This window comes from Gobio gobio (genome assembly GCF_949357685.1).
Source record: "Gobio gobio genome assembly, chromosome: 10".
NCBI lineage: Eukaryota > Metazoa > Chordata > Actinopteri > Cypriniformes > Gobionidae > Gobio > Gobio gobio.
The window spans coordinates 26,362,112-26,389,742 of NC_137116.1; the positions used below are offsets into that span (position 1 = coordinate 26,362,112).

General features: G+C 39.8%; 2 protein-coding genes across 6 annotated transcripts in view; both read right to left on the reverse strand.

The window, feature by feature from the left end:
* Window positions 1-9,783, reverse strand: part of kdm5c (lysine demethylase 5C) — a 29,362-nt gene extending 19,579 nt beyond the window's left edge. The window contains exons 1-8 of one of the 3 annotated variants that reach the window (XM_079827473.1): window positions 9,033-9,783; window positions 7,085-7,235; window positions 5,407-5,484; window positions 5,187-5,309; window positions 4,821-4,991; window positions 3,760-3,849; window positions 3,213-3,347; window positions 1,318-1,374 (exon numbers count right to left, since the gene is read on the reverse strand). In XM_079827473.1, coding sequence (XP_079683599.1) covers window positions 1,318-1,374; window positions 3,213-3,347; window positions 3,760-3,849; window positions 4,821-4,991; window positions 5,187-5,309; window positions 5,407-5,484; window positions 7,085-7,231 — 801 coding nt within the window. In that variant the 5' untranslated portion in view covers window positions 7,232-7,235; window positions 9,033-9,783. The remainder of the gene's footprint in view (window positions 1-1,317; window positions 1,375-3,212; window positions 3,348-3,759; window positions 3,850-4,820; window positions 4,992-5,186; window positions 5,310-5,406; window positions 5,485-7,084; window positions 7,236-9,032) is intronic. The other 2 variants (XM_079827474.1, XM_079827475.1) reach the window with 2 other exon arrangements.
* A 4,024-nt stretch (window positions 9,784-13,807) lies between these two features.
* Window positions 13,808-27,343, reverse strand: iqsec2b (IQ motif and Sec7 domain ArfGEF 2b). 3 transcript variants are annotated; one of them, XM_079827478.1, is made up of 14 exons: window positions 27,212-27,343; window positions 25,338-25,623; window positions 24,926-25,255; window positions 23,534-24,573; window positions 23,215-23,376; window positions 22,681-22,803; window positions 22,230-22,396; window positions 21,922-22,061; window positions 21,618-21,743; window positions 21,380-21,479; window positions 19,288-19,449; window positions 18,809-19,006; window positions 17,338-17,387; window positions 13,808-15,226 (listed from the first exon to the last, which is right to left on the reverse strand). In XM_079827478.1, exons 1-14 carry the CDS (start codon window positions 27,214-27,216, stop codon window positions 13,940-13,942), a joined length of 4,176 nt encoding a protein of 1,391 aa, XP_079683604.1. In that variant the 5' UTR covers window positions 27,217-27,343; the 3' UTR covers window positions 13,808-13,939. The 3 variants fall into 3 exon arrangements, with proteins under 3 accessions (XP_079683604.1, XP_079683602.1, XP_079683603.1); XM_079827476.1 differs by lacking the exon at window positions 17,338-17,387 and having other exon boundaries at window positions 15,033-15,212; XM_079827477.1 differs by lacking the exon at window positions 17,338-17,387 and having other exon boundaries at window positions 15,071-15,226.
* Between the last annotated feature and the right edge of the window lie 288 nt (window positions 27,344-27,631).

Below are 27,631 nucleotides of genomic sequence, written 5' to 3' on the forward strand. Positions count from 1 at the left end.
TACAATTCAAAACTGATTGGAAACCAGAGATTTAACGATATAATGCAAAAATGGTTGAGACAGCACTGCAGGCTGATAAAACAAAAGCAAACATGCATAAAGTTAGTATGTGCCAGACTTTAGACTCTAGACTGCTATCAAAAGGAAAAAGAGCAATTATTAATTTAAGCAATTCATAATGAATGACAAAGTCTGTTTTGAAACAATCGACTGCTGAAAGGGCTGGGCTATAAAGCTGTCTTAATTAATGTTCAAAAAATATCTCCCCATTTAAAAATTTGAATATTTGGACTACTTTTTTTTTTTCAATCAGAAGAAAACCAAAAAGCCCCGTTGCCAAGTACATTCAAAATGTGTGATACAAGTAATAGTCAAATTCTATTTAAATCAACAAAATCAAGTTTTCCACTGATTTTCCATAAACAAAACAGCATTAAAATAATAAATGGCATGGCAATATTCACCTACATATATTTATACTAAAAAAGCAAACAAACTTTTAACAATTAAACAAATGCCACAAAGGGAATTGAAACTGAGTTCTAAATTTCTTCGTTGAGAATAGTTTAAATTATCAATAAAAAAGAATGAATGTACCAATTTGAAGTTTAAACAAGATGCTATTAAAATAACTTTAAAAGCTCAACATTGATTATGTGGCTTAATTTTTACATCACCAGTAAAATCAAAGCAAATATATTGTTAATATTTATAATAATCACCCAGCCGTAACTCCTAAATGCCTTAAGTATGCAGAAGCACATGGATATAAGCAACATTACGAACAGATTAACGTCTGTCACGTCAATCACAGTGTTTCTTTATATTCCGTTCCTGAAACCTGTGTCATCGTAAAGCAATAACAACTCATTTAAAACTTGCAGCGAGATGATCCAGCCAATAAGAGAACAGCAATGACAACAGATTATAGCACATCATAGATTAGAAGTAATATGCAGCCCCAAAGAGGGGCAACCAGTCCACCACCAAAGAGGAAATGTAAGCAAGCCAGCATTGCTAAAAGTGTGGCAAGACAAGCGAAATGAAATGTGTTAGATGACTGACAGACACTGAGGAAGATGGGATGAATGCACAAAGAGATAAGCAAAAGCAAGAACTGAAAGACGAGAAACAAGAGCTTCTACGTGAAATTAGACACCCAGCTAAGCGTGAACGACAGCAAGAGGTCGAACAAGGGTTTTTTTGAGAACATTAGCAAAGGAGAGAGAAAGAAAGTGAGGGATAGGGAGGAAAAGACAGAGGGAGCGAGCAAGAGGGGGAGAGAGAGAGAGAAAGAAAGAGAGAGCGAGGCAGTACCGAGGAGATGTTCTGAGAGCCAGTTGTAAGAGGGTGGTGAGTTGGATCCTCTGGACCCTGCATGGGGAGACAACAACCAAAACAAAATGGATTCCAGAGAGAGACAGAAGGAAAAAACAACAACCATGTGCGACAGGACAGAGTCAATCGAGGGATAGTAACCTATTAAAAATGCGCAGATTTTATGTCTGAAGTCATTTTAAAGTTATTTTATGTACTTGCCAGATTTTTTTATGATTCAAATTTGGCTGGGTGGTTAATAACCCATTTATCTGTGGTGTGAGAAACTCAGAACACATGTTTAGTTTTGACTTTACAGGGACTTTAAACGTAAGCCAATGGCATACCTCTTTCAGACAACATTAGGGAAAATTCAAGTCAGCATGTGTGAAAATGCTGAAACGGTTTTCTTTATTTGTTGTATTTGCACATGATTGTTCAAAGGATAACAAACTTAACCATTTATTTAAAATAACCTGACAAATAATACATGTATACCAGTGAAAAGTTTGGACACACCTACACATTCTTTATTATCATCACTATATTTGCCACGTTTAAAGCCTAAGAGTCTTAACTATGAAATAGCACAATGGAAATGATGTACAAAACTATGATGTATTGGAGTTTCTTTGACAGCCCTGCACACTCTTGACATTCACCTGACTTTATGAGGTGTGTCCTGAGATGATTTTATATTTTATTAAAAAAGTATCCATGTTGGACACTTTTTTGTTACGGTCCATGCACTATGCAGGGTCCAATTACCTGTGTTAAAATAATAATTATTATTATTAATAAGGTACATTTTTTAAGAAATTCATATGTGTACACAACTTTTATTTGCCTACAAAAGTCTCTGAAGCATTCAAGGATAAGGCTTTACATCAAAAGTCTTGAAAAATTCAGTCAAGTGTGTCCAACTTTTCCTGGCAAGGTATTTTAGTTCTTTTTCATGTTTGAACTAGAATGTAAACCAACAGAACAACCGTTTTAAACTAAATATTAAGAGAGGGGAAGGGGGATGTGATTCAAGGGATGGGGGGGCAGTCTTATTGAAATTACAATTGTTTAGTGAATCAGAAATTAGTAAGGAAACCCCAGGTTCTCTCAACCTATTAAGATGTCTGCAACTGATACTACAGATATCAGAAGTTTATAATCGCTAATGCAATGAATCCATTGACCAAGCTAATGTAATGGGCAGGCAAATTAAAAAGCCAAACACCCGGAAAAGTAAACGCTCGGAAAATGCTTCAAAGGAAATTATAGGGATGAGAATTGCATTAATATGTAATGAAAATGTATGGTTATGGCCAATGGTTTTAAAGAGACAAAGTGCAATGACAAATGAAAAGCGGAAAGTGATAGAAAGAAGAGAGAGGGATGAGGGCAAGATGGACACAATGCTTCTTCTTTTTTTTAAAGCACAGGGAGCAAAGCATGCTGGGAAGTGCCTTGAGAGCATGGTCAGTGCTGATCCGAAAGCGCTCGTACATCTCAGAAAAACAGACTAAACATATTTGGATGGATCCATTAAACCCTGGACATCCATTTAAAGGAAAGAATAAAGTCATCAGTATGCAAGTTAAGATTGCTAAAAAAAAATACAAATTACACTAGTTCATTTTGGCACAATTTAGAAAAACCTTAAAATGTAAACACTGATTTTGACATAAGTGATATAAATTACATTTATTTGTAAATGTTACACATGGAATTATGCTGTTTTTGAAATCACTGCACTGGCTTTTTTCAAATCCAATTTATATTGTGTGACAAAACTAGCTAGTGAAGAGATCATTTTATATCAATGAAATTGATATAACAAACAAACACCGATTCAATGATGACAAAGTTTTAAAAGTAAACATACACCGTACAGAAACACTCACCTCAGGCTGAAGGCGATTGGCTCGTCGTCCATAGCTGCTCATCTTGGATGGCGGGACTGATTGGCGGAGAGGAATGGAGTGGGGTTTGTATTCCCGGTCTATCTCATCACTGTCATACGGCCTGGGTTTACATGGCTGGACATGCCAAACACATACATGTCAGGGCGGTGTCTTTTACAACCACATTTATATGAACCATATTCTGCTTAAAGGCCCGTTTACACTAAGAACAATAACTATAAATATAGCCATAACAATAACTATATTGGCATCCACACCAGCGGACGACATAGTTCTGTTTATTCTAATGCCCGATTCAAACTCCTGCTGTGTGAAATGTGTTCTGACTGAAAAATACATTGGCGATGACCTACAGCCAATGAGAGAGCAAGATACAGGGCAGCGGGAGGTTCAGGGAGGAGTTATAGACCAGAATATCAGTATTTTAATATATATATTTACAATTCTATCAAACAGAAACAAAAGCACAAACATTTGCTTGACCAGCCGCAACAGCAGCACATTGCAAAATTATTTATTTATTTACCTCAAACTCTCTTTGCAGAACACAATCCTTGCTCCCTGTGTCTCCCCACCATTTCCTCCGCCATAATCTTTTTTCTTTTTCTTCTTTTCGCTGCAAATCAGCGCACAGAAAATTTGGATCGCAAACTTTCTGCAGTTTATCACTTTTAATAACAATTCCAGTCTTGCTCGAGAACTCCGGTCTGACGCATGCGTGATCTCGCGTTGTTTACTTGTCACATCTCATGTGTGTTTGGATGTGAAACGTAGTTTGCCCACTGGAGAGAGTTGTCAGCGATTCTTCCTATTTTAAAACCATGCAGTGTGAAGCCTCCTGTCGCCGATCCATCGTGCAGTGTAAACACAGCTATGACTGAATGCTACCCCAGATAGTCATGCAGTGTGAAAAGAGCAGTGATCCGACAAGTTTGAAAATCGTGCAGTGTGAACTTGGCATAAGTGTGCTGCAATTTTGAAGTCTGCCGCTTTAAATGCACAAAATGTTCTGCCTGGAAGAAAAATCGATCTGTGATTTCAACGATACAGTTTCTCTGTGCCGTTATCATTATAGATTTTTAGATCTATATCTTTATCTGTATTTTTATAGTTATCGTCCTTGGTGTGAACGGGCCTTGAGGATTTATAGTTGTAAAAGACATTTACTTGCTCCGCATAATATTCCTGTGCAAGTTGCACATGCACAGTTTTTTCCTGTGATTCTCTTCTGTCATTTTGGACAGTAGATATTATAAAATGCAGGTCATAACCTTTTTTTTTTATGACTAAAAATATAAAATAGATTTTTCGCAACTGCCCTTAGCAAACAGAATTACCTGTGTTTGAACATGTGCTGAAATAAATTAATGTTCAGTAGGCGTTTCAAATGAAGCATTTACCCAAAATTCATACAGGCATGGGATTCAGGTTGATGTATATACCTAACATGATCAAATTCTGAATATTGGAATATTTGTGCGCATGTTAACACCTTGAATGCAACATAATTTTACTATAGCTCTTACAATGCAGAATGTGCGCATATTTTCATATAACAGCCACCAAAAAAAAGGTCAAACACTGTACCGGTAAACTGGTTCCAGACTGGAACATCTCAAATGGATAGACGATCCTCTCATAGTGGGACCTCAGGAGAGAGCCAATGTTTTTGCCAGGAGGATAACCGAGCTTCTGTGCCACGCGTGCCCAGCGTCTCTCCTTACTCACCGCCTCAAAACCTCCTTCCTCTGTCACAATCTACCACACAAGACATACAACATGCAAGTTAAAGACTTACATGAATGACAACCTTTATGTGTTTCCAGTTTATGGTATTCTAAAGATCAATGATATACTTAGGATGTGTTTACTTAAAAGTCTATCTTGTTTTCTATTATCAATCAAGCTGTATTAACCAAATCTGTCAATTCCATAAAGGACTGCAGTATTGACCTTGGCCAAGCTGAACAGATCTAGAATACGTCGTTCTATGTTGGGGATCTTCAGAGAGGATCCCTGGATCTCCCAGAACTTGGCAATTCTGTCCAGATAATTGAGCTTCACTCTCGTCTCGGCCTGAGAAAAAAAACAAAAAACAGGTGCGTTTCACTGCTTAATCAACATAAGAACATGTTTGTCATGCTTCATGAGTTCAACAGGATGCAGCTCTGACCTCGAGCTCATTGAGCCTCTGAATACGTGGTGTGAAATGGAAACTGTCCACCTCCACAGCAAATGGTGGCTGCCAGTCCTGCAATAGAAAGACACGTCAGTATAATTAACATGTGAATATTTATATAATGGCCTAACCATAAAGAGATTGTTCACCCAAAAATTTAAATTCTGCAGCACACAAAATATATTTTGAAGAACGATGGTACCCAAACAGTTTTGTTGACTTCCAATTATCTTCCCAGAAGATATAAGCCAGTCTTGGAGGTTTGGAACAACATAAGGTTGAGTAAATGATAACAGAACTTACGTTTTCGGGTGAGCTATCCCCTTTAAGGCAAATGTTGTTATCAATTACTCAACCTTCTGTTTCAAAATGAAAATTCTGTCATAAATTACTCATCCTCATGTCATTCTGAACCCGTAAGACTTTCGTTTAGAACACAAATGAAGATATTTTTGATAAAATTCTGAAAGCTTTCTGTCCCTCCAATGGCAGCTACCACTTTGACGCTTAAAAAAATTCATAAAGAGATCGTAAAACGAATCCATGTCTCAGGCCATGTCCACACGAATACGTTTTCGTTTGAAAACGCATCTTTTTCTCACCGTTTTGGCCTTCCATCCACACTGAGACAGCGTTTTAAGTAAACGAAAATTTCGCTTTTTGAAAACGCTCAAAAGCAGATAAAATTGAAAACGCCGTCTTCGCGTCGTAGTGTGGACTGTGAAGACGGAGGTATTTGAAAAAGATGACGCATGTTTAGTCATGTGACGCATATTGTACCACTAGATATGCATGTTTATACCGCTATTGTGCAAGAGTTATGTGCTATTCACTTTCACACAGTTGCTAAAATGTGTTACTTTTTGCACACTTCATATCACAGTTCAGCAAGGATGACACAAAATGTACTTGCATTTGCTGCCCTGCTGCAAAACACGAGTGGAGTTGCGTTTTAGACCAAACATAATAATGGTTGACTGAGTGCGACCTGGACATATCAGCGAATGGTGAGATATGTTGCTAAATAAAATTATCCTGCCAGAAGAATTGAACTTTATGGTGTCTGTATCATCTCAGTGAGCTTTTATGAGGTTTTACGCATGCCCAGTAAGTTGAATTTGGTGTGTACTGACGTTTCAGTGTGGATGAGAAACTTTTGGAAAACGCTAGTGTGGACGGAGAGCGTTTTGAAACGAAAACTCGGTTTTCAAATCTATCCGGAATAATGTAGACGTAGCCTCAAAGTGTCTCGTAACATGTGCAGCGTAACACACAAGAATGAACCTCATTTGTTCTTGCAAGTCAAGCGAACAGATGAAAGCTGTTGAATGTTTATATGTGAATAAAAGTGTAAATTAAACCTGTTCATCATATAAAGCGATTGTGTCTCTTCAGAAAATTTGGACTAAACAGCTCGATTCATATGGATTCAATTTTATGATCTCTTTATAGAGATCTTTATCTACTTTTTAAAGCGGTAGCTATCAGAAATCTCTCAGATTTCATTAAAAAAATGAAATCTGTGTTCCGAAGATGAAGAAAAGTCATACAGGATTGGAACGACATGAGGGTGAATAATGAATGACAGAATTTTCATTTCTGGGTGAACTAACCCCTTTAAGCATGTAGAAAAATATCGATCACATAGAAGAAAAAAGCATGAGATGATTACGGGTGGTGGGCGAATCTTGCATATTCCAGACTTTTCTGCTATTGGACGGATTTTGGCAATATATCCCAGTGGATCTGCAAACTCCTCCCATGAAGGTTCAAACACTGGACATTCCGGCGGCGGAACAAACTCCTCCCCTCCATCCATCGCTCTGAAAGAATAATAATTCAAGTTCAAACAAAATCCGCAAGTTCACATAAATCAAACACTATACCTTTTAAATAAACACAAAAGTAAACACAATAGCATTGGCCTTCAACACAAGCAGGATGAACTTCTGTATAAAACAATCACGCACATCATTCTTGCTTTTACACTGAACTGAATGTGACACCCTGAAATCATTTTATTAATGAGGGCCATTGTTAACGGTTATACATTTTTCAGCAGTTTTTGTTAGTTCATGCATGTTTTCAAACAACACGATTCATGACATATTTAGAAGTTTAGAGTTCCCCATTTTGACGCAATCGCTAGGTCCATATACGACCAGCACAAAAGCAAATATCAAAATAAATCTAATATAATTACATAAACGTGGCTGAACAGGTTTTGCATCTTATAAACTAATGTTAGTGGATGATGCATCCACTCAACTAATCAGGAAGTTTAGCAGACAAAGGAAAAAGTCCTCCCACAAGTACACTTTTAAGGAACTGAACTGAAAACTAATTTCCTAGAAGCACATATTAAAATGCACCTTATTTAATTTCTATTCTAATGAAACGTCATAATTCTAACCTCAGAAATCCCCTAGTTTTGTCCGTGTCTTCCTCTCAATCTAAGTCAGACAAAATGGGGGAGGGAGTGAAACATTGTTCATTTAGGCCTTGTCTGGAAAACATAAATAGCCTATGCATATATACAGCCCTTGGTTTCACTAAAAGTGTGCCTTATAAAACAGGAAAATGCCTTATATGACAAGGCTTTTATTTACTACTTACTACAAAAATGTGATTATACTAGTATCTTCCATGTTATGAAAACGACAACAAAAACGGATCACGTGCCAAAAACGTTTCACACTTCATTTCCCAAGCTAATAACTATGACATTAACTTCTCGTTTTAGCATGTAAATCATGCTAAATGAATAATATAAACATATATAACAAAAACAACAATATCTCGACATGTCTCACTCAAATGGTTTGCTAATTAGCTATTAAATCAGATAGATGTTTTTGACAATGGCGTGACAGACGCCTAGATAATAAATAAAATAATGGTGGCAGTTGCTCTCTCAAAACCTAGTTAGCTGCCTAACTAGACAAAACACATTCAAATTAGATATAAAAAAACACATTCAATAAGGCACATATAACGGTCAAAGAGTGCACAGCTCACGAGGGTTTGAGAGACGGTCATAATCCCAAATTTCCTGTAGCTTTAGCTTGCTAACCGGCCTCAACTCGCGTGAGATTCGAGAAAAGCTTTTAAACTCGCTGAAAATAGTAAGCAGACCAAATTAATGTGGTGAATGGACACTTTTAAAACTTATCAGTGAAAATTATGTGTACTTGGGATCTGCTTAGAAAGCAGTTTTTTTTAGAAGTAGCTGGTTAGCTGTCCGGCTAATGATCAAAACAATAAAGCCTCACCATCCGTGTGTCAGCAGACCCACGACAAATCCAACAAACGATTAATTTGACGTTAAAGGTACAACGAACGTCAACATATCCGATAGTATGAAGACTTAAACAGATTATAAATCCAGTGCCAGGGCCAAACATAAGGACTCAATCCCAAGGAATGGACGAGTTGTGGAAACGCACACCAGGTGACGATACTTTAGTTGTCTTGGGTCGCAGGTTTATGATGTGTGACATTTAAATGGATCATCCGATCGTCTATACCAGGTAACGTTAACGTTCAAATATGAACACTTGCGCTAAATCAATATAAATGTAGCCATGAGTGCAGGTTGAATCTGAACACCACAGTCTTACATTTTTTTGCACTTGGTCTGAGTTCTTCTTATTCTTCGGTGTCGCCTGAGCTGGTGTGTTTTATTATTTGTGTCTTTCGGGGTCTTGTATGAAGATGATCACGGGGTCTATTGTTCGGTAGAGGGCCAGTCTCTGGGTGGCAGTGGCTCTGCGGCCTCCTCGATCAGCCCATCCCAGCACGCACACATACATACATACATACACTCACATACACACGCTCTCGGTCGGTTAGAGGGATGATGATCGCGGAGATCTTCTTTTCTACTGACTCCCGAACGTCCCGTGTAAGTTGACGTTTTCTTTATAAGAACCGTTTCGAGCGCGTGCACAAAATACACGTTGTTTTCAATGTTTCCTTTCCTCGTCACCTATCCACCGTTCATCCTGTCTGAACTACACGCCATCTTGGTTTCATCACGACCTAAGCACAACTCTCTCAAGATCCATTGATCTCAGTTGGGAAAACACGCAGTTGACTGGATGCGAGCACGGTCTCATCCCTCCACGCTTCTAGTTACATGTAAACTAGTCCCCTGGACTCGTCCGGTTTAATGCAGAATTACGTAATTTATCGTCCTGGATATAACGGCAAATGCCTGCTGATTTCACAAGTGCATTAAAAGTGGACTGTATATATTATATAATGACGAATTGTAAATAGTTGTGTGATGTACAAGTGATGCAGGTAGACGAGCGTACGTGACGCGGAGCGATATTTCACCTCTTTCTTGGAGAAGTAGTTCCAGTGAGTAAAATTTGCGCAGAAGAGGTCAAGCGACATGCGAAAACCAAATTGGGTAGCGACAACTAGTGGCAAAACACCAAAATAACTCATACATGTAAGGGCATAGTAAATTATGTCATCGTTTACTCAGTTCAGTTTGTGGGTTGGGTTTAATTTTCTTGATTTCTAACATAATACAATATCAGCTGGATCCAAATTATGTTTATGACCTAAACTAGGCTACATATTTTTTTCTCATAAATATTATTCATGTCATAAATTAATTCATAAATTCATTATTCAAATCATAAATTATTTGTCTCCCATAACATTTTTAATGTCTGTTGTATACTTTAATAATAACAAAAACACTAATGATAACAACAACAATAATAGCCTACTATAAACCATATGAATAATATTAATAAAAATGTAATGTAGCCATATAGACCTATAGCCTACACTTTACAATAAGGTCTCATTTGCTAACATTAGTTAACATGAACCAACAATACATTTGTTACAGTATTTATTCATCTTTGTTAATGTTAATACAAAATCTGTCTGTTCAGTGTTTGTTCACAGTGCATTAATGTTAACAAATACAACATTTAATTTTAATAATGTATTAGTAAATGTTGAAATTAACATTAATAACATTAATAAGATTAACATTAATACCATTAATAAATGCTAGAAGTATTGTTAGTCCATGTTAGTTTATAACTAGGCTAATTCTGAGTTAATGTTAACTAATGTAGTTAACTAATGTTAATGAAACCTTATTGTAAAGTGTTACCAAATGTATTCACAATATGAATTGATTTGAGGGAGCAATAATTCTTGACAAAGTGCTTAATGAAAAAACTTGACATAATGTGTTGGTCTCGGAATTTTAAGGGTGATAGAGTGAATATATTTATCAACTCTTAAAGGCATAGATCACTCAAAAATGTTATTCTGTTGTCATTTACTCACCGTAATGTTGTTGCACCGTGTTCATCTTATGAAAAAAAAAAGGCAATAAAAGTGACTGGCGACTGAAGCTGTCAGTCCCTATAGCATTAGCATTATGTGTTTTTGTGCTCCATAGATTATATATATTAAATGGAAACCTTAATCAACATATATGAGAAAAAAAGCACTCAACAACAAGAAGTTGTGTCAGGACACTTTATATATTTTTATTCATAATGTTAGGCAATAAATATTCACATCTCTCCGAATTTGCTTAATTTCATATATTATCTGTACACAAATAAGATGACTTCATATATCTTTTTCAATATTACACTTCAATCTGCTTTGACATACACACTTGTACAAGTTTACAGATAAAATTAATTTTCTTGGATCAAAATAAATATGCAATGATCATCTACACTTAATGCCACCTCCCCATACACATTCACACAAACATACCTACACACACACACACACACACACACACACACACACACACACACACACACACACACACACACACACACACACACACACACACACACACACACACACACACCTTTGACACTTTCCCTGTTCCATTGTGAATATTAAATCATACTATGACAGTCTATGTACAGTTTGTTACAGAGCTCAGTAAATACAAACATACTCGTGCAATAAAATTCACAGCGGGAAGACAGACAGTTAATGAAAATGACAATGGAAATCAAATAAAGTAAATGCAATCAATAAGTTATGTTTTTCTAATCTTTAAATTCTGTCCCATCTCATATTGGCATCTGGCTATGGAATATATGTAAATGGAGCCCCTTTTCCCCCATACTGTCCTATTATTTAGTACTGTGCAGTGCTGATCATATGTAAATAGCATATACAGGAGCACATAGAAAGAGATGGTGTTCTGAAAAGGTAGCAAAAGGGCATAAATATCTTACACACAATAACTGAGCATCACATCAAGACAAATAATACTGAGCATCTGCATTAAGCCCAGTCCAGAAATATATAACAGCAATTGAGATCACGTTATGCATCCACACAAACAGAAACTTCAAGCAGTACTTACACTAAGGCCTTACTTAAGGATAATTTACCTTGATTTTTCATACAGGTAAACTGAAATCCTTGTATTAATGTGATAATGAATTTATATAGGTTCCTCCATCTTCCTCCATTATTCATCCAGAGGGAAAAAAAAAGGAAGGCTATTGAAAACTGAAGTATGTTGTGAAAATAGGTCGTCTTTTAGCCCAAACCAAAAATCAGCTGCACACAAAGCTGAATCAAAAACATCATGACTGGTACACAACTTCTGTTCAAAAAATATTAAATAATACCCATACAAAGTCTCCAACATTCAAGGACACTTGTAAAGACAAGTGTGTTTGTCCATAAAAATCAGTAACAATAAAACACATCCTTGACACTTCACTGTTGAATGTCAAAGCATGAGAAAACATTTCCTATTTACAAGTGTATATTGTATTTTGTCAAATTTAGATCCATAACATAAAATAAGAATAGTTATATTCATTAAAATTGAAATTCATAGCAAACATTCATATAACAGCATAAAATAGAATCAAAAACACCTTGGTAGAGTATGGCTGGCAGTATTAATGCGAGGACCCAATGCAAACTGAATGCAGACATTTCAGGTGTGAAGACTGGCAACAATCTTTCATGGAATGTTTCCTTCATACGCCGCTAGCCCTCATAGGTACAAATACTTAAGCTGAAGTTTAATGTTTTTTTTTATATGGATTATGGAGATATATTAATTGAATATATTTCAGAAAACATTCATTTTTTATAAAGTGCATTGGATGCCTTTTTGTTTCAACATTCTGGGCCTTGACAAATTGAACTTGACTAGAAATGTGCTAAGAATTTAGGCACGGATGATAATGTACACCAATTGGCTCAATGATTTTTACTGTAATGTGAGTAAACATCCTTTGAAATTCATTCCAAAATAAAAATTACTATCAAACCAAACCATAAAGTAACATGTAGAATCAAAACAATGCTGCCATAAATGTTTAGATTTTAGGCACAATACTTTGGATTCAACATAAAAAAGAAAATAAAAGATCAAATTATGAAATTTACTTATTGTTCTCCCATTTGTGTATAATTTATATTTCTTTGACTGAAACATGGCATTGGTGCAACTGCAGCTATGAATATTGCGTTCATAGATACAATGTTACTTATATATTATTTGACTGATATATGTTTAAAATTTCATATAATTTTATATACACATGGTAATAATTCTGACAGTGATTCTAGGATGATTACAAACAGCACATCCACATACAAGGCTTTTTACAGCTGACTAGTCTTACGAGTGGAAGAGGTCAGTCCAATACTGACTTGCTTCAAACAAACAATCATACCAGGTGTAAGATATTTGCTTTGTGGATCAATCTCTATTAATACTCATATATGTGTACAAAAAGAGAAATGGAGCTTTTAAAATGAGTTAGCAAGTAGAAGCTGGACATCAATTTAGTGAAAAGATTATTGCATCTTGCGAATGCTAATGCTTAACATGATTAGTAGTGGAATGTATGAAATCGTTGAACACACTGTGCTTTGATCGGTCCAGCACAATATTTGTATGCTCTCTGGTCTTCACATTTCCTAAACAGGTTCCCAGGTCAAGCAAGGTACAGTTTCTCCAATGTCTGCGATGAAGAATGCAAAATGCAACCATTTTACCCTAACTTTATGGCTATACGCAACTGAAACAAGACTGTGGACAATTTTATTTTCGAGTTTGTGTGTGCATGTCCACGTGTCGTTTACATGCTTAAGTTGGCTATTTCTTGTCTGAATATGGAATTTAAGAACAAGCCAAGAAGTCATTTGGCAGTCAAGTCAAACCCATATACAACAGTTGAACTGAAATCAAAGTGTCCTAATTGTTGTCTATTATATATCCCACAGCACTAATCTACCTGAGAGCCTCCAACTATCTGTATGGCATATGTGTGTTAACGCAGTTTCGCCTCGGTAAGTCCCTTCGATTACACTTGTGGGAAGCGCAGGTGAAAGTAGCAGAGTCTTAGCAGGCTGCGTTTCTTTTTCCCACTGGCATTATTATCAGCTTTGGCCCTGCCGCTGCCTGCCTCCTCCACCCTCGCAGAGGTCCCCCCTCCGATTACCAAAGGACCCTTCAGCGACCCCCAGGTTCGCGACTTCCCCCGGCTCACACTACCGTGCTGATCCGGTTGGTAGGTTTGGATTTGGCGCGTTCTACTGTGCCCGTCCCCCCAGGTACGGCTCCACTCTGGGCCGGGGAGGGCCCTTGCTGACCCCCGGCTTGGGAAGGTGGGCCTTGGTGCTGGGGGGGGAGAGGGGAGAGAGGCGTAAGAGGGGTAAGGGGGGAGGAAGGGGGGGGTAAAGGGGAGTGGGGGGGGGGAGGGGGAATGGATCCCAATGGAGGATACTGGGGCAGATACTGGGCGGCCGGCGGCCCGTGGTGGACAGTGCCGGACGCGGAGACTGGAGGCGGCTGAGTGGGGGCAGGGAAGGGCGGAGGCGGGGGGCTGGCGAAGACGAAGTGAGGTTGGTGCACGGGGTGGGAGCCCGGGTGCGGCGTGTGCACGTGCACGGGGTGGGTGTGGGAGTGTGCGTGCGGGTGCGGCTGCGAGTGCGACAGTGTGAGAGGGGGCTTGCTGATGCCGCCCCCTCTGGCCGAGTGTGTGGGCTGCGTGTGGAACAGCGCAAACTGCGGATGAGGGGAGAGTGGGGAGTGAGGAGAAAGGGGGGGAGGGTGGCCGGGGCCCATATTGCCCATATTGCCCATGTTGCCCATGTTGCCCATGTTGCTCATATTGCCCATGTTGCCCATGCTCCCGTAGCGACCCTGCAAAGTATGCTGGGAGATCGGCTGGTACGGGGAGTGCGCGGAGGGGTTGGGGAGAGGCCGTCGAGGTAAGGTGACCCGCTGAAGAGTATGGAGGCCCTGCGGCCCAGACGAGGGTACGGTCTGCGTATGGAAGCGATGGTGGTGGTAGTACGGGGGTGGAGGCTGTCCACTGACACTGTTGCTGGTAGTATGGCAGTACTGGGCGTGCAGGGCCTGGATCTTGGAAGGCCCCCCGCCCTCCGCCGGGCACAGCGAGGACGGGGACAGAGGCGGCGGCCCTCCTGTAGTCGGCGGGGCCACAGGGGCGGGGTAAGGTGGCCCCGGGGGGATAATAGGACCCGGCGCTTTGGATCGCTTGCCCCCAAAAAGGGAGCCCAGGAAGGAACCGGTATTGTTGCTGTTGCTCCCAGTCCCCATTCCAGTCGTTCCTCTCTCGGTGCTGCTGGAGACTGGCCCAGCGCCAGTCACCGCAGGTGTGTGTTGCTGCCCCGGCCCACCCCCCACCCCCACTCCGGGGCTCAGGATGGGGCGGTGAGGCCGGTAATCTTCTGCTCCATAGCATCCCGGGAGCACAGTGGCTACTGGGTAACGCTGGTGAGGCCGCGGACTGCTAATGATGGAACCCTAAGACAAAGAGAGTGGGGGGAAAGGAGGAAAAAGAGGAAGACAGGAAAGGCAAAAACAAAGGTTCGAGAAAGAAGAAAGGGTGTGCAAACAGGAGAAGCAGGGCAATAAACAAGAGATAGATGGAAAATATAGCAAAAGGATACAGAGAGAATGGTGGTTTCGTTGGATGGGGAGGAAAAACAGGGGTGAGTTGATTAGGGTAATGAAACAATATTCTGTCAGCATCATAATTCAGAACATAATTACACAAAAACATGCGCCTAACTATCTATTATGTGTCCCGAATGCTAATAATACCAGTGTTGCTATATTGGTAACATGGAATGTTATTTCTGTTTTGTGTAAAGGTTAGAACATATGCTTCTAAGAAATTACTCATCAGGGGTGCGTTTCACAAAGTTCAACGAGTCGGTGTTTCCCAAAACCATCGTTCCAACAAACATTCGCAAACAGCATCGCAAAGTTGTGTGGTCTGAACGACAGCTCTCAACCTGTGGTTAGAAGCGTAGTTTCTTGTTTGCATGACATGTGGACTTCTTATCTTGAGCAAAATAAGAAGCAAGCTGACATTCAGTACAATCTATATTTTTTATTTCGAAAACATACATATTTACGTCTTTTAGTAAGTCAAGAGATTTAAAGCACCGTTTCTGAAGAGCGTGCATGTGCGTGCGTGCTCTAGTACGGTTGTATCTGGAAATTAAGAAAAAATAACTGAGAATAAAGAGAATTACTCCTCAGTTGCCATGTGCGTAATTTATAGCAATTATTTCTCAAACGAATTAATTCATTATTCATTAAAAGAAGTATTACTCCACCACCTGCGTGATTAACCAACGTCGTTGAACAACAAATTTGCGACAATATGGTTTCGGGAAACAGTTGTGACTAGCTAGTTGATTTTTTCAACAATGCATTGTACTTTGGTAGTTAAACGCACACCTGTTTAGTTGCCATAAAAGTGAAAATGAAACAGCATTTGAAACCCATTCTACTTCTGTAATCAGATGAGTAAAAAAAAATATTCAAATGAGATTAAAAAGGAGGCGGAACTTGATTGGTGGGCAAGTAATCAATCTTATTTGAAAGACTTCAGAAAGTTGAAATGGTTAACCATTTAATGTGGGCTCAAATTAGTCATCACTTGAAAAATTAAGAAATCAATAAATCAACTATGAAATGGATAAATGGTTCGAAAAACTGATCAGCAATTGATTATCAATAATGGATAATATAATAGATAATACAATATTAGATTTATCAAATGCTAATTGTGTAAATGGTACAAATGTAAATAGGCTTATTTGTGAATTATGAAGTGATTGACAAATAAATTTTACATTTTAATTGATAAATGCTTTTTAAATATCTATTGTTTACGGATTTTACACTGAACCAGGAAGTGGCATCCAATCTGCTATCATCCATTGCCTGCCCCGCTATTACAGAAGCTGTCAGTGATCAATGCTGTTTCATGTGTAAATCATCATATTTAGGATTGCCCCATAATGCACTAATGAATCATGTATAATAAGACTATGTATGTGTACTAAAAGAGTAGAAAAGTTCATTTTATTTCATATTTGACTTGATTTGTGAGGGACACTTAATAAAATGCAGGATTCAGTATAAAAATGAAGAGAACTGAAATCATACAACCACCGGTCCATGCATAACATTTCAAATACCAAACATCTACACAAACCACATTCCAAAAACATCCAATAATGACTAGAGAAGAACAAAAAACAAAAATAAACTACATCCATATGAGTATATAGAATATCAATGTCATGCAGAATTCATTCTGGGTCAATAAGATGTCTTCCCAGAGTAAACTCTGCAATATTCAACAACATCCCGAATGACTGCAAATCTTCACAGGCAGTCTCAATGACTGATGTTCATTCATCACCTCAGTCACGTGTACATTAACATTCCACGGACCACACATGGTCACACAAGATGCACACACATGGCTCTGTGTCTATGGTAAGGACACATGCAGGATGGCGCTGTGTTTTGTAGGGATTCCAGGCAGGCATGCGGGTGGTTTGGGTTTGGGGACTAAAGCTAAAGATACAGACCTCTGCTTCACTCAGACTTACTTCCATTGTACTGTCAAGGGAACCAACGCTGTTTCTGCGGCCACGTTTCCCTGTTACCCAGTTAATAGATGTCAGTCATAACTGCAGTGTGTGTGTGTGTGTGTGTGTGTGTGTGTGTGTGTGTGTGTGTGTGTGTGTGTGTGTGTGTGTGTGTGTGTGTGTGTGTGTGTGTGTGTGTGTGTGTGTGAGTGAGTGAGGGAGTGAGTGTAATTCAATGACAGTCAGTGTTTACAGAATTTTTACTTTCTTGTTGGTGTCTGCAAATTATTAGATTATTCCTAATTGTGAGATTATTCTTCTAAAATCTCAACCCAAAATTATAATTTAGCCTAAAATAAGCCCTATAATAAAGACAAGGGAAAAATAACAAGAATCGTACAAAAAAAAAAATCCAGTGATTTTTTATTTTTATTGTCCTGACAAAAGAAAAATGTATATGTACATTTAAATATTGCAATTTAATAGGATAGTCCACCCAAAAAAAGATATTTTGAAGAAAGATGATAACCAAACAGTTTCGGGTCCCATTAGGGGCTTTCGCACCGGGTAGTTCTAGTTCTAGGAACTAGCCACCAGGGTGGTTCCCTGAGAACTAAAAGTTCCCCTGCTTGCATTCGCACCGCCAGTAGGAACTGGCAAAGAGTGACGTAAGCAGTGCTTGTTGTAGTGACTTTTATTTTGATGGTGCAGAGGACCTTTATTTTGTCCTCATTGTTATTTGGACCTTTAATAGTCTTCATTAGTTTACGAATTGTTTAACAGTCCAAACATACAAAGAAAGTAGACAGTATAGGAAACATTATTAGCGTTTGCCAATTGGTTGTATGTAAATACATAATCATGTTTCACTTGGTCCCCTCAAATTTGCATTGGATTTTCTCTTTAGCGTAAAGGTTGAGATGTCCATCTATCACTGTTTACCATGTTCGTAGAGTTCGTTTCTGGGGTAACTATATAGACTATTTAATCTGTCCAAGTAGACAGCTTTTTTTTTTAAATGGTGGGTGCTGGTGTTTCGCGTGGGTTCGCGCTGGTTCGTCCTATTGTGCTGGGTGAGACCCTACTCTGAAGTAGGAGCTAAAGTAGATCCCCCAAAAGGAGTTCCTAGAACTAAAATCGTTCCTAGTTCCTGCGGTGCGAACACGACAAAATCTGGATACTTCCGGCAAAAGTTCTAGGAACTATGAAAAGGTTCCTCCGGTGCGAAAGCCCCTACTGACTTCAATTGTATTTTTTGTCCATACAATGGAAGTCAATGGGAACCAAAACTGTTTCGTTACCAACAGTCTTCTTTTGTGTTCCATGGGAGAAAGAAAGTAGTACATGTTTGGAGCAACATGAGGGTGAGTACATTTGGACAGAATTGTTATTTTGGGGTAAACTACCCCTACTATATTTTATAGGCTACTTGCCCCTAATGTAGTATGGTATTAAACAATCACAATTCAAATGACAAAGTAAAGTGTCTCACCTGATTCAGACAGGTCCCTCAGTGAGGAGCTGAGAGCAGTACGTTTTAGGCCCTCTCCTGGTGAATAGTTGTCATCCAGACTAGTCCTTCCCATAGTGCCATTCACCACTTCATTCTTGACTCCACCCACTCCTCCAGCCATCATGCTGTTGGTGAGCAGGCTGGGCCGCATTACTCCCTTCTGCTTCTCCAATTCAGCTGCAGGAGGAGAGAGAACAAATATAATCAGAGGACAGTATATGGAGCAACACCTTTTCCTAAACAAGCAAAGTTTCCGGCGTCAAGTAATTTGTCTGTACACATACTAAAAGCAAGTTGTTTACAATGAGCTATTTTTGTCTTGTTTTTATGAGTCATTATGTTAACCAGATAGGGTCATTGTAAATCCATAATGGTAATGTTGCAGTAGTAAACCACCAGTAGTGGGCCAGAATAAAGTGTAGTTGATTTATTAGAGCAGCAGAGGGTGCTGTACTCACACTCTACTCTGTATTTCTCCATTTCCTGCACCTCAGCAATGCTCTCCCTCAGATCACTGACAAACCGTGTGCGGTCCTGTTGACTAGGGGCCGTGAACACAATCAAAACTTTATGCTCACCGCCCGGGATAGCTGACGTTAATTTGACACCATGAGGGTAGTCTGGGGGGGGGGGGGAGAGAGAAAGAGATCATTTTTATTCAGGGTTCCAAAATAACAATGCCACATTTCAATTTTTTTAAAAGGTGTCATGACATGAGAAATAACATTTGCCTTGATCTTTTGACATATTAGAGGTCTTTGTACCACTTTGTACTCATTAAACACAGCATTTATTCAAGCACGTTTTGATATTGTCTCCAGAGCAAGACATTGATGAATAGTTTCACATCATCGCACCATAGGCCCAGCCCACAGGCATTCAGTCACTTAATGGCTGACACTGGTGTCAGCACCGTGTCACATCTAAAGCAAAGAACACATTAAAATCACTGATGCTCTCTACACTGGATACAGTATACAGATGTGCGTTCAGTCTCTGATATACTCCTCACACTTGAGTCTGTCGACAACAGGACAGATGGAAGAGAGAAAGAATGTTCGCTTTGACAGCTCATTTGCATCTCTGTATAGACTTCGGCAGGATCCCAGTGCCGATTATACACGGAATTCTGTGACCCACCAAATTATGTGACCATTCACATAATGTTGTGACGCAAGGCCGTAACCATGTCTTAGATATGGGGGGAATAAAGGTTTTTTTTTTTTTTTTTTGCGTTGGGTATTGGTCTTATTGGTTTATTAAGAATAATTAAATTATTACAGGATTAAAAGGGATTTAAGGAAATAAAGAAAAAGAAATAAGAACGGTAAAAGATCCAGTTCTATTGTAGTTATGAAGTAAACTATTTGCAAATAATATATATTTTTAAAATGATGCACACATTCACTCTTATTTTCGTCTGCCTAATATGTAAAAATGCAAAACCTTTCTTGACACGTCAAATTCAGTTATGATTTACATAAATAATGTCATATTTTCAATTCAAAATGGTGAAATTTCATTAAAAATGTCAAGTAGTTTGCATCACTTGATATTACTGTTGGTCGCGGAACGTTTTCATCATGAAACAGTTGTCAAATATTAAATGTTTAGCTACTTACATTTTACGACGCACTCTTTCACTGCTATAACTAAAGTGTTGCGTTGGAATTCGCACTAACAGTTAAGCCTCGCAATCTTTTATTTGATTGGCCATCTCACTCATTATGACCATGATGAACGCTGTTAGACCGCAAAGGCAGACCAACCTAAAAATTTAAAATTTTACTTACTGTAATCCTAGCAACAAACAAAGCGGTGTGTAATGGAGTACAGCAGAGCAGCATCAAGAACATCAAATATTGGAGGGGACAGTTTAGCCATTTCTAATTATTCGGGGGGATTTGTCCCCCTCAATGTCTTTGGTGGTTACAGCCCTGAGTGACGGTAGGGTTAAGATTGGGATTAGGATTATCTTAATACATATACTCTGCCTACTACGGTCACAGAATTCGGTGACAAGTGGATGGTTTATTCTGATGGCGTCACGGATTGCGCCAGAGGATTATATGTTTATTCAGAGCATTTTGTTTTGTAAACGAGTCTCAGTGTAATGGAGAGTTTGCAAAGAAACTTTTGTTGAAAAATTAAGCTGCCAATATTGGATCTGACAGCAGCTGCATCACAAACCGTAAGTAAATGACTTCATAATGCTATGTCTATATATGACAGTTTTATATGGATAATGTTTTCAAAACACTCATGTGCACGTCAGCGTTGATACTGTTTCCTATGCAATGACATTAGCCAATTTTAACAGTGGCTGTTTACTGACAAGCCACGGAAAATTCAGCTTTGGCATCACAAAAATAAATTACATTTTAAAATATAATAAAATGGAATGCAGTTATTTAAAATTATAATAATATTTCACAATATTACTGTATTTTTGAGCACATAAAAGCAGACACCTTTTTCAAAATAAAATTTTATTGACTCTGAATTTTTGTGTGTAGGCCTATATAAGAAAGAAACAAATTTAAATCTTACAGGAGTTCTGGAACATGAGAACCTGCATCTCCACCAGAGGGAAGGACTGTCTGAAACTGTATGTTACGGAGGTTTTCTTCTTCTGGAAGATCTTTGTAACCTTGCAATAATAACAAAGAAAAAGAACCACTAAGCATTAATGTGTGGTAAGTTTACACATTCATGCTAAAGAGGTGTTGCTAAAACTGCTTGGGACCAATTCATTTTGCATGCATTATTAAATTATTATTGGCATTACCACAAGCAGATCGTTGAACAGGAAGACTTCTCTCTGGTGGACTCCAGACCTCTGAGGGCGGTTGGTGTCCGGGACTTCATAGAGCTGACAGCAGCACACCAGTCTGCGGTGGGGCAGAGACAGAACCTACACACACAGCAGATATTTACATTTACTTAGGAACTACAGTACAACTTGTTCATCAAATAGGTCAAAAGTGATTTTACACTGACAGAACAGTTCCAAGCAACAAATAAGTTCTACAAAATTCACTATTCTCAAAGATTCAAACCCAAAACTCGAGAAACGTCTCAGTAGTACTCACAGGTTTCTTGCCCACGATGACTCTCTCCACCGCCTGGACCTGAGAAACATGGTCATCATTGGTCCTCAGTTCCCACTTCTGAATGCGCTGGTAGATTCCAACTAGTAAGTCACGTGGGATGTCCTGACCATTATCCACCCCTGATAGAGAAAGAAATGACATGCACACAAGAAGAGATTTAGTGTACTTGCAAAATCACTGACAGTTACATGGCACATTTAAAAGCAGATTGAGCCTGTTTGTAGTTGCCCACTTATGTATGTGAATGTGCGATGTTAGCGAGAGAGAGAGAGAGATTTGAACACCACCTCGCAAGTTTTTGATGAAATCGTCCAGCTTCATCTTCCTCTCCGCTTTGATATTGGGGCTGTACATGTCGGTGTTGAGGAGGATGATGGCAAATGCCAGGATGAAGATGGTGTCTGGGTTCTGGAACTGTCTTACCAGTGCTGGATTACAAACACAGTACCTCTGACTACAAGACAAATACAAAGAGAGAAATAGAATGTGAGTGCAAATATTGAGATATAGATAAAACATGTTTTATACACACATTGTACACGATTTTAAATCTGATGGGATGAGCTATGTTTGATGCCACTATAAAATAGCTGATAGATGAGGAACACTGTAAAATTTTTTGTTACCAAGGCCCCTTAATAGTGTTAAAACCACTGTAACCCATAGCCTCTGATGGTTAAAGTTAATGAATGTGAAGTGCTAAGAGTGTTCTTTATTACTACAATCACATTCACATACCTGAAAGCCTCAATAAGTCTTTCCACTTTTTGCGCCTCTCCTTGCACTTTTATCTGAGCTTGAAATTTCCTCAAAGCGTCATCGAGATCCATTCCGGAAAAGTCCATTTCATCCACAACACAACTGAGAAAAACAAACATGAAAGAAAATGTAACATGTTTAGACGTTTCCATGCCAAAATATGCATCCATTTTCTGTGCATTTTTGATGCAATATTGTTGAAATATTGTATTGCTCAATTGCAAGTGTGTTGGGGCTCCACAATCCTAAAAGGGTCCACAGTAGTACTTCAAGGGGTCTGCCAATTATTGTTTGATCTCAAAAAATGCAAATATGCATTGAACAAAGTTCCGAAGTGCGCTATTGCACTGCAAGTTAAATCAAGTGCTATGCATGCCTACGTAGCGATTCAGTTCAACGTTTTTTATAATTTCATTTTTTTAACGCAAACCTTTTAGAAAAAAATGCGTAAAAGACTCAATTTAATCTTAGCTTCTTTTTAGAGATTTTAGAGAATTTATGATGTGGACTCACTCCAATACATCTTTGTTGAACTGTTTCTGTCGGTTTCCAAGGAACTCTCCAATCATTTGCCGACTCAGGCCTTTTCGCTCCAGGATGAAGCGAGCAATGCCTACTGGTGTGTCTGACACAAAGCCCTTTTCAATCAGGTACTGAATACCTTTTTCTGGCTTCCTGCAGTCCAAAAAAAAAAAAAACAGTACAGTTCAATCGTGTTTTAATCAGATTCATTCAGTTTTCTCAATCTGATTTGTAATGGTATATTCACTGGATTGCTATTATGTTAAATGGTGAGATTGTTGCATATAAAATAAGTTTCATTTTCTCTTACTTGTTGAAGAGGTTGAGTCCAATGCGATATTGTCTTCTCTGGACCACATCGTTGTTAAAGGCAGGAGAGTCCCAGCTGTGCCGGCTTTCTCTCTGGTAGGTCTGTTTTCCTAATGGGGGCAGTGGCTCCCGCAGACTGTCCCTTGATGAGGAGCCTGAGCTGCAATTAATGGTCTCGTTAGAATTTGTGGTGGAGTTCAGTGAATCATTATCACCATCCGAGCAGCACTGCTGCTCTAAGCCACCAGGTGGCAGGGGTGCTGAAGAGGAGGATGAGACCGGTGTGGCTGGGGGCTGTTGAGGAGAGGAGGAGGACGAAGGCGTGTCGGGGTATTGGTGATGGTGGTGGTGGTGATGGTGATGATGGTGAGCCATGTGGTGTGGAATATGCGACGGTATCGATCGGCTAGCTGGACGTGTTTGACCTTGTGCAGCTGTTGAGGATGTTGAACGAGCATTAGGGTTGTGTTTTAGTGTACCTTGAGGTGACCCTCCCACTGAGTCCTGCTCGTACACTAGTTGTCTGCTGAGGGAGCCTCGGTCTGAGCGGTCACTCATGTCCACGGAGCTGTCGCTAGGTGGTTCAATCGTAAGTAGAGGTAAGTGCCCTCCCCTTAAACGGAAATCACGGCACTCTGTGCAAGGTGTGCTTCGGCGACTATTGCTGCTTCCTCCCCCCTCTGTGTCACGGCTATCCTCCCTACCACCTACCCCGCTTCCAACACCCCCCCAGAACTCAGTGTCTGTGCTGCTAGGGGCCCGGTCTAGAGAAAGCGGCGAGGAAGGTAGTCCGTCGTCCATGTAAAGTGTGACATCACTGTAGGAGGTGGCTGTGCTATCCTCATGCATGCTCAAGCCCCCTGTACCTCCTCGATCCCTGTCTCCAAGGCCTCTTCGTAAGGATGCGTGGCTGTTGCTGCTCCATATGCACTCGCCAAAGTCATCCACAACACCACTTCCGTCCCCTATCCCTTCCTGGGAGTCGTCTCGGCGTGGTCGACACGTTAGGGCATCGTCAATGGAGTCGGCCAAGGACTTCACCTTTAGTACAAAGAAATTAACACTGTCAGATAAACGGTGCAAACAATTTTACCATTAGGGTTACAACCTAAAAGGTGCATCTACCTTGGAGTAGTACCCTTAAGGTACTACTATGAACATTTTAGGGGTAAATAAGGTACACAGTTATTTCTTTAAGGGTACTGCCCCAATGACAAAGTTATTGTACCCTTAAAGGTATTACTTTTGCAAAAAAAAAAAATCTGTGAGTAAAGGAGCGAGATTATAGGCATTTTCCATAGCATTATCTAGTCATGATTTGACAGTTTTGGAATCATTTAAACAATCAGTTCCCAAGGCTATGACTTCGGATACAGACAAACTGAGAACTTACTTGTTTAGAGAAGGAGTCCTCTAGGTGGGTGTACTCCGGCCGTGATGGGGAGCTTGGCTCTGTGGTGCAGGTTGGAGAATGTGGAGGACCCATTCCTGGACTGTGACTGTAGTGAGTCGGGGCGGGAGGTTGAGGCTGTCGGTCATCAAACGAGTACTGCAGTCGCATGTTGGAAAGGATGATGCGTCGTGTCATGCGGCTCTCAGAAGCTGAGCTGCGCAGGCGCTCAAAGTTCTTGTTCATACGATATTGGCGGAATGCTGTTTGGATGGTACGTGCTGCTCGTCTACTTACGAAGTAACCTCCATATTTCTTCTCCAGCATCTCCACCTGCACAACGACAGCCTTATCGGTTATATTTGTTCCAACAGAAATTGGTCTGTGAATCATAATACTATTTTGCAAGCCTTACCTTCTTGTCTTGTAGGTCTGTAGAGAGCTCATAGCTGTCTGATAGGGCTTTGCACCTCTTGTTTTCCTCTTCCTCTTGCTTACGTAGGGCCAGGCTAGCTGGTTGGTTGCGTGTACGATGTGCCCAGGCAAGACTGGCTGGGCTTGGAGGGGGCACAAAAGGCACCCGGGGGCCTGGGGGACCGCAGCTGTTGTCCCCGTAACGGTCAGAGCGGTACACGTAAGGAGATTTACTGCTGGAACTGTCTGAAAAGGGACGTGAAGCTGAACTCTGGGTTTCCTCCTCACTGAAAGGGGTGGGTGAGGGAGAGGGAGAGATAGAGAAGAGAGAAAGAGAGATAATCATTTTGAGTCTGAAACGCCCCCATAATGAGAGGATAAGATAAAAATCTCAAGCAACTCAGGAATTCATGACATTATTATTCATTTTCCACTGACTTAGCATTTTGACTTTCAGGAAAGCTTTAAACAGGGCTAATGTCCTAAACAAGCCTCAGACTTTCCTAGAATTACCATAAAGAAATGAAAGCAAAGACTCCAGGAAAATTAGAGCAATTCTAGTAATACGGTTTGTAACTGTCAAAGTCAAAATCCTAATAAAAGCTTGGTTCTTATATCAAAGATCATAGTTTATATATAAAAAGTCTATAATAACTTCTATCTTCCTTAGTTGAGTTCACAGTATGAGCTGAAACTTGAAATGCTGTTGTAAATTTCCTGTTAAATGAAGTTCTGCTTTTGACATCTGTACCTTTCATGTGAGAGGTTTGGGCATGTGCACTGCACATGTGTGGCATCATATCCAAACTGATTTCACCTCATCTCTACACTATTGACATGTCCTCATCTCTTGCTCCTCACACAACAGTTCTCATCCTTAATGACTTGTAGTCTTCCACTTCCATAAGTGACTTACTCATCCTGCAGGGTTCCATCAGAGCAAAGGATATACCAGCACACATAATGATATCAATTATGCAACGTCATTCAGTGTCCCTCATACCAAAGTATAACATTAAATAGACTTCTACGTTTTCAGCCAGTGCAAAACTCACCACCTCACTGTGTGGTATAGGCGTTCTGAGAGGTTATCACATTTCAATGCAGTTTCTAAGGCATTCCGAGTTGTTATCACGTTGCTTTGCGATTGTTAGGATGTTCTGGGTTGTTGCCAGGTGCCTGCTCATGATGTTATGGCTTGCATCTTGCTTGGAAAAGCAATAACACACTTCTCCTCAACAACCCACACAATCTGAGGTACCATTCATCCCAATAGCACAAACAACAGTTACACACTGATGTTTAATACTCTGTGTTAATAGTTTGCAAACACCACTACATAGGAAATTACAGAATAAGAACAAACAGTCTATTGACACGGGAGCATAGTTTACAGGGTCAGTCACCCCAGTGGAGAGGCGGTGACCCTTTGCCATGGGAAACACAACAGCATGTGATCTGAACTCATAATCCTGACACAGCTTTCGGACAGGACAGTGGGTACTTCTGAATCACTGCAAGCAACTTCCTGTTCTGTATGAGTCGGAGGAGGTTATTGAAGGCAAGATATTATCATATAATGCTAATGTGCTGCAATTCAGACATCTTACGGAACTATTCTCATTTTGCCTAAATGATTTCTCACTCTCTCAAGCCCACACAAAGACACTTGCATGCATACAATCCTGGTTTTGCTGTTTATCACATGTAACAACAGGCAACTATAACACAAAGAAAGGTCCAGTCTTTACAAAAGCACACTACCCCTCCTGTCAACCTCTATTGTACGTAGGAAAACAGAAACCTAATAGGCTTATAACAGCAGGTGTTAGGATTAAATATCCAAAAATGTGGCAACTTTAACTGTACACTTACCACATTTACTTTAAACACCTAAACAGGTGCATAAACCCACGCACATGAACATTCACCCCGAGAACGGGAGGAGGTTTCGCTTCCTTTAAGTCCAAATTTGGCAAAGAGTCGCTGAAGCTTCTGGAATTCACCAAGTGCTGAACTTTGTGGCTTTAGAGTCGTTCTGCAGTTATGACCGGCTGTCAGGAGGTCACCACCACATAGTCACATGGCAGTGCTTAAACCCTCCCTCCTCCCATTTTCTCTCTCCCTCTCATTATTTACATTACACAAAGTGCAGTGGTGTAGTTCACCGAAGTCAGTAGCTCGGAAAGTGTGACCAGATAACTGAGGCTGGAGTTTCTGGACCAATCAGCTTTAGGATCTCCTGCAGTGCTTGTATATGTCGTCTTCTTCATTTAAGATGATAATAGTTTTTCA

What these genes read in the sequence shown, in the direction of transcription:
- iqsec2b (XM_079827478.1), bottom strand. An exon ending in GGACTCAACCTCTTCAACAA is followed by an intron (nt 23,377 to 23,533) that starts GTAAGAGAAAAT and finishes TTTGGACTGCAG; the next exon opens with GAAGCCAGAAAAAGGTATTC. An exon ending in TTCAACAAAGATGTATTGGA is followed by an intron (nt 22,804 to 23,214) that starts GTGAGTCCACAT and finishes TGTTTTTCTCAG; the next exon opens with TTGTGTTGTGGATGAAATGG.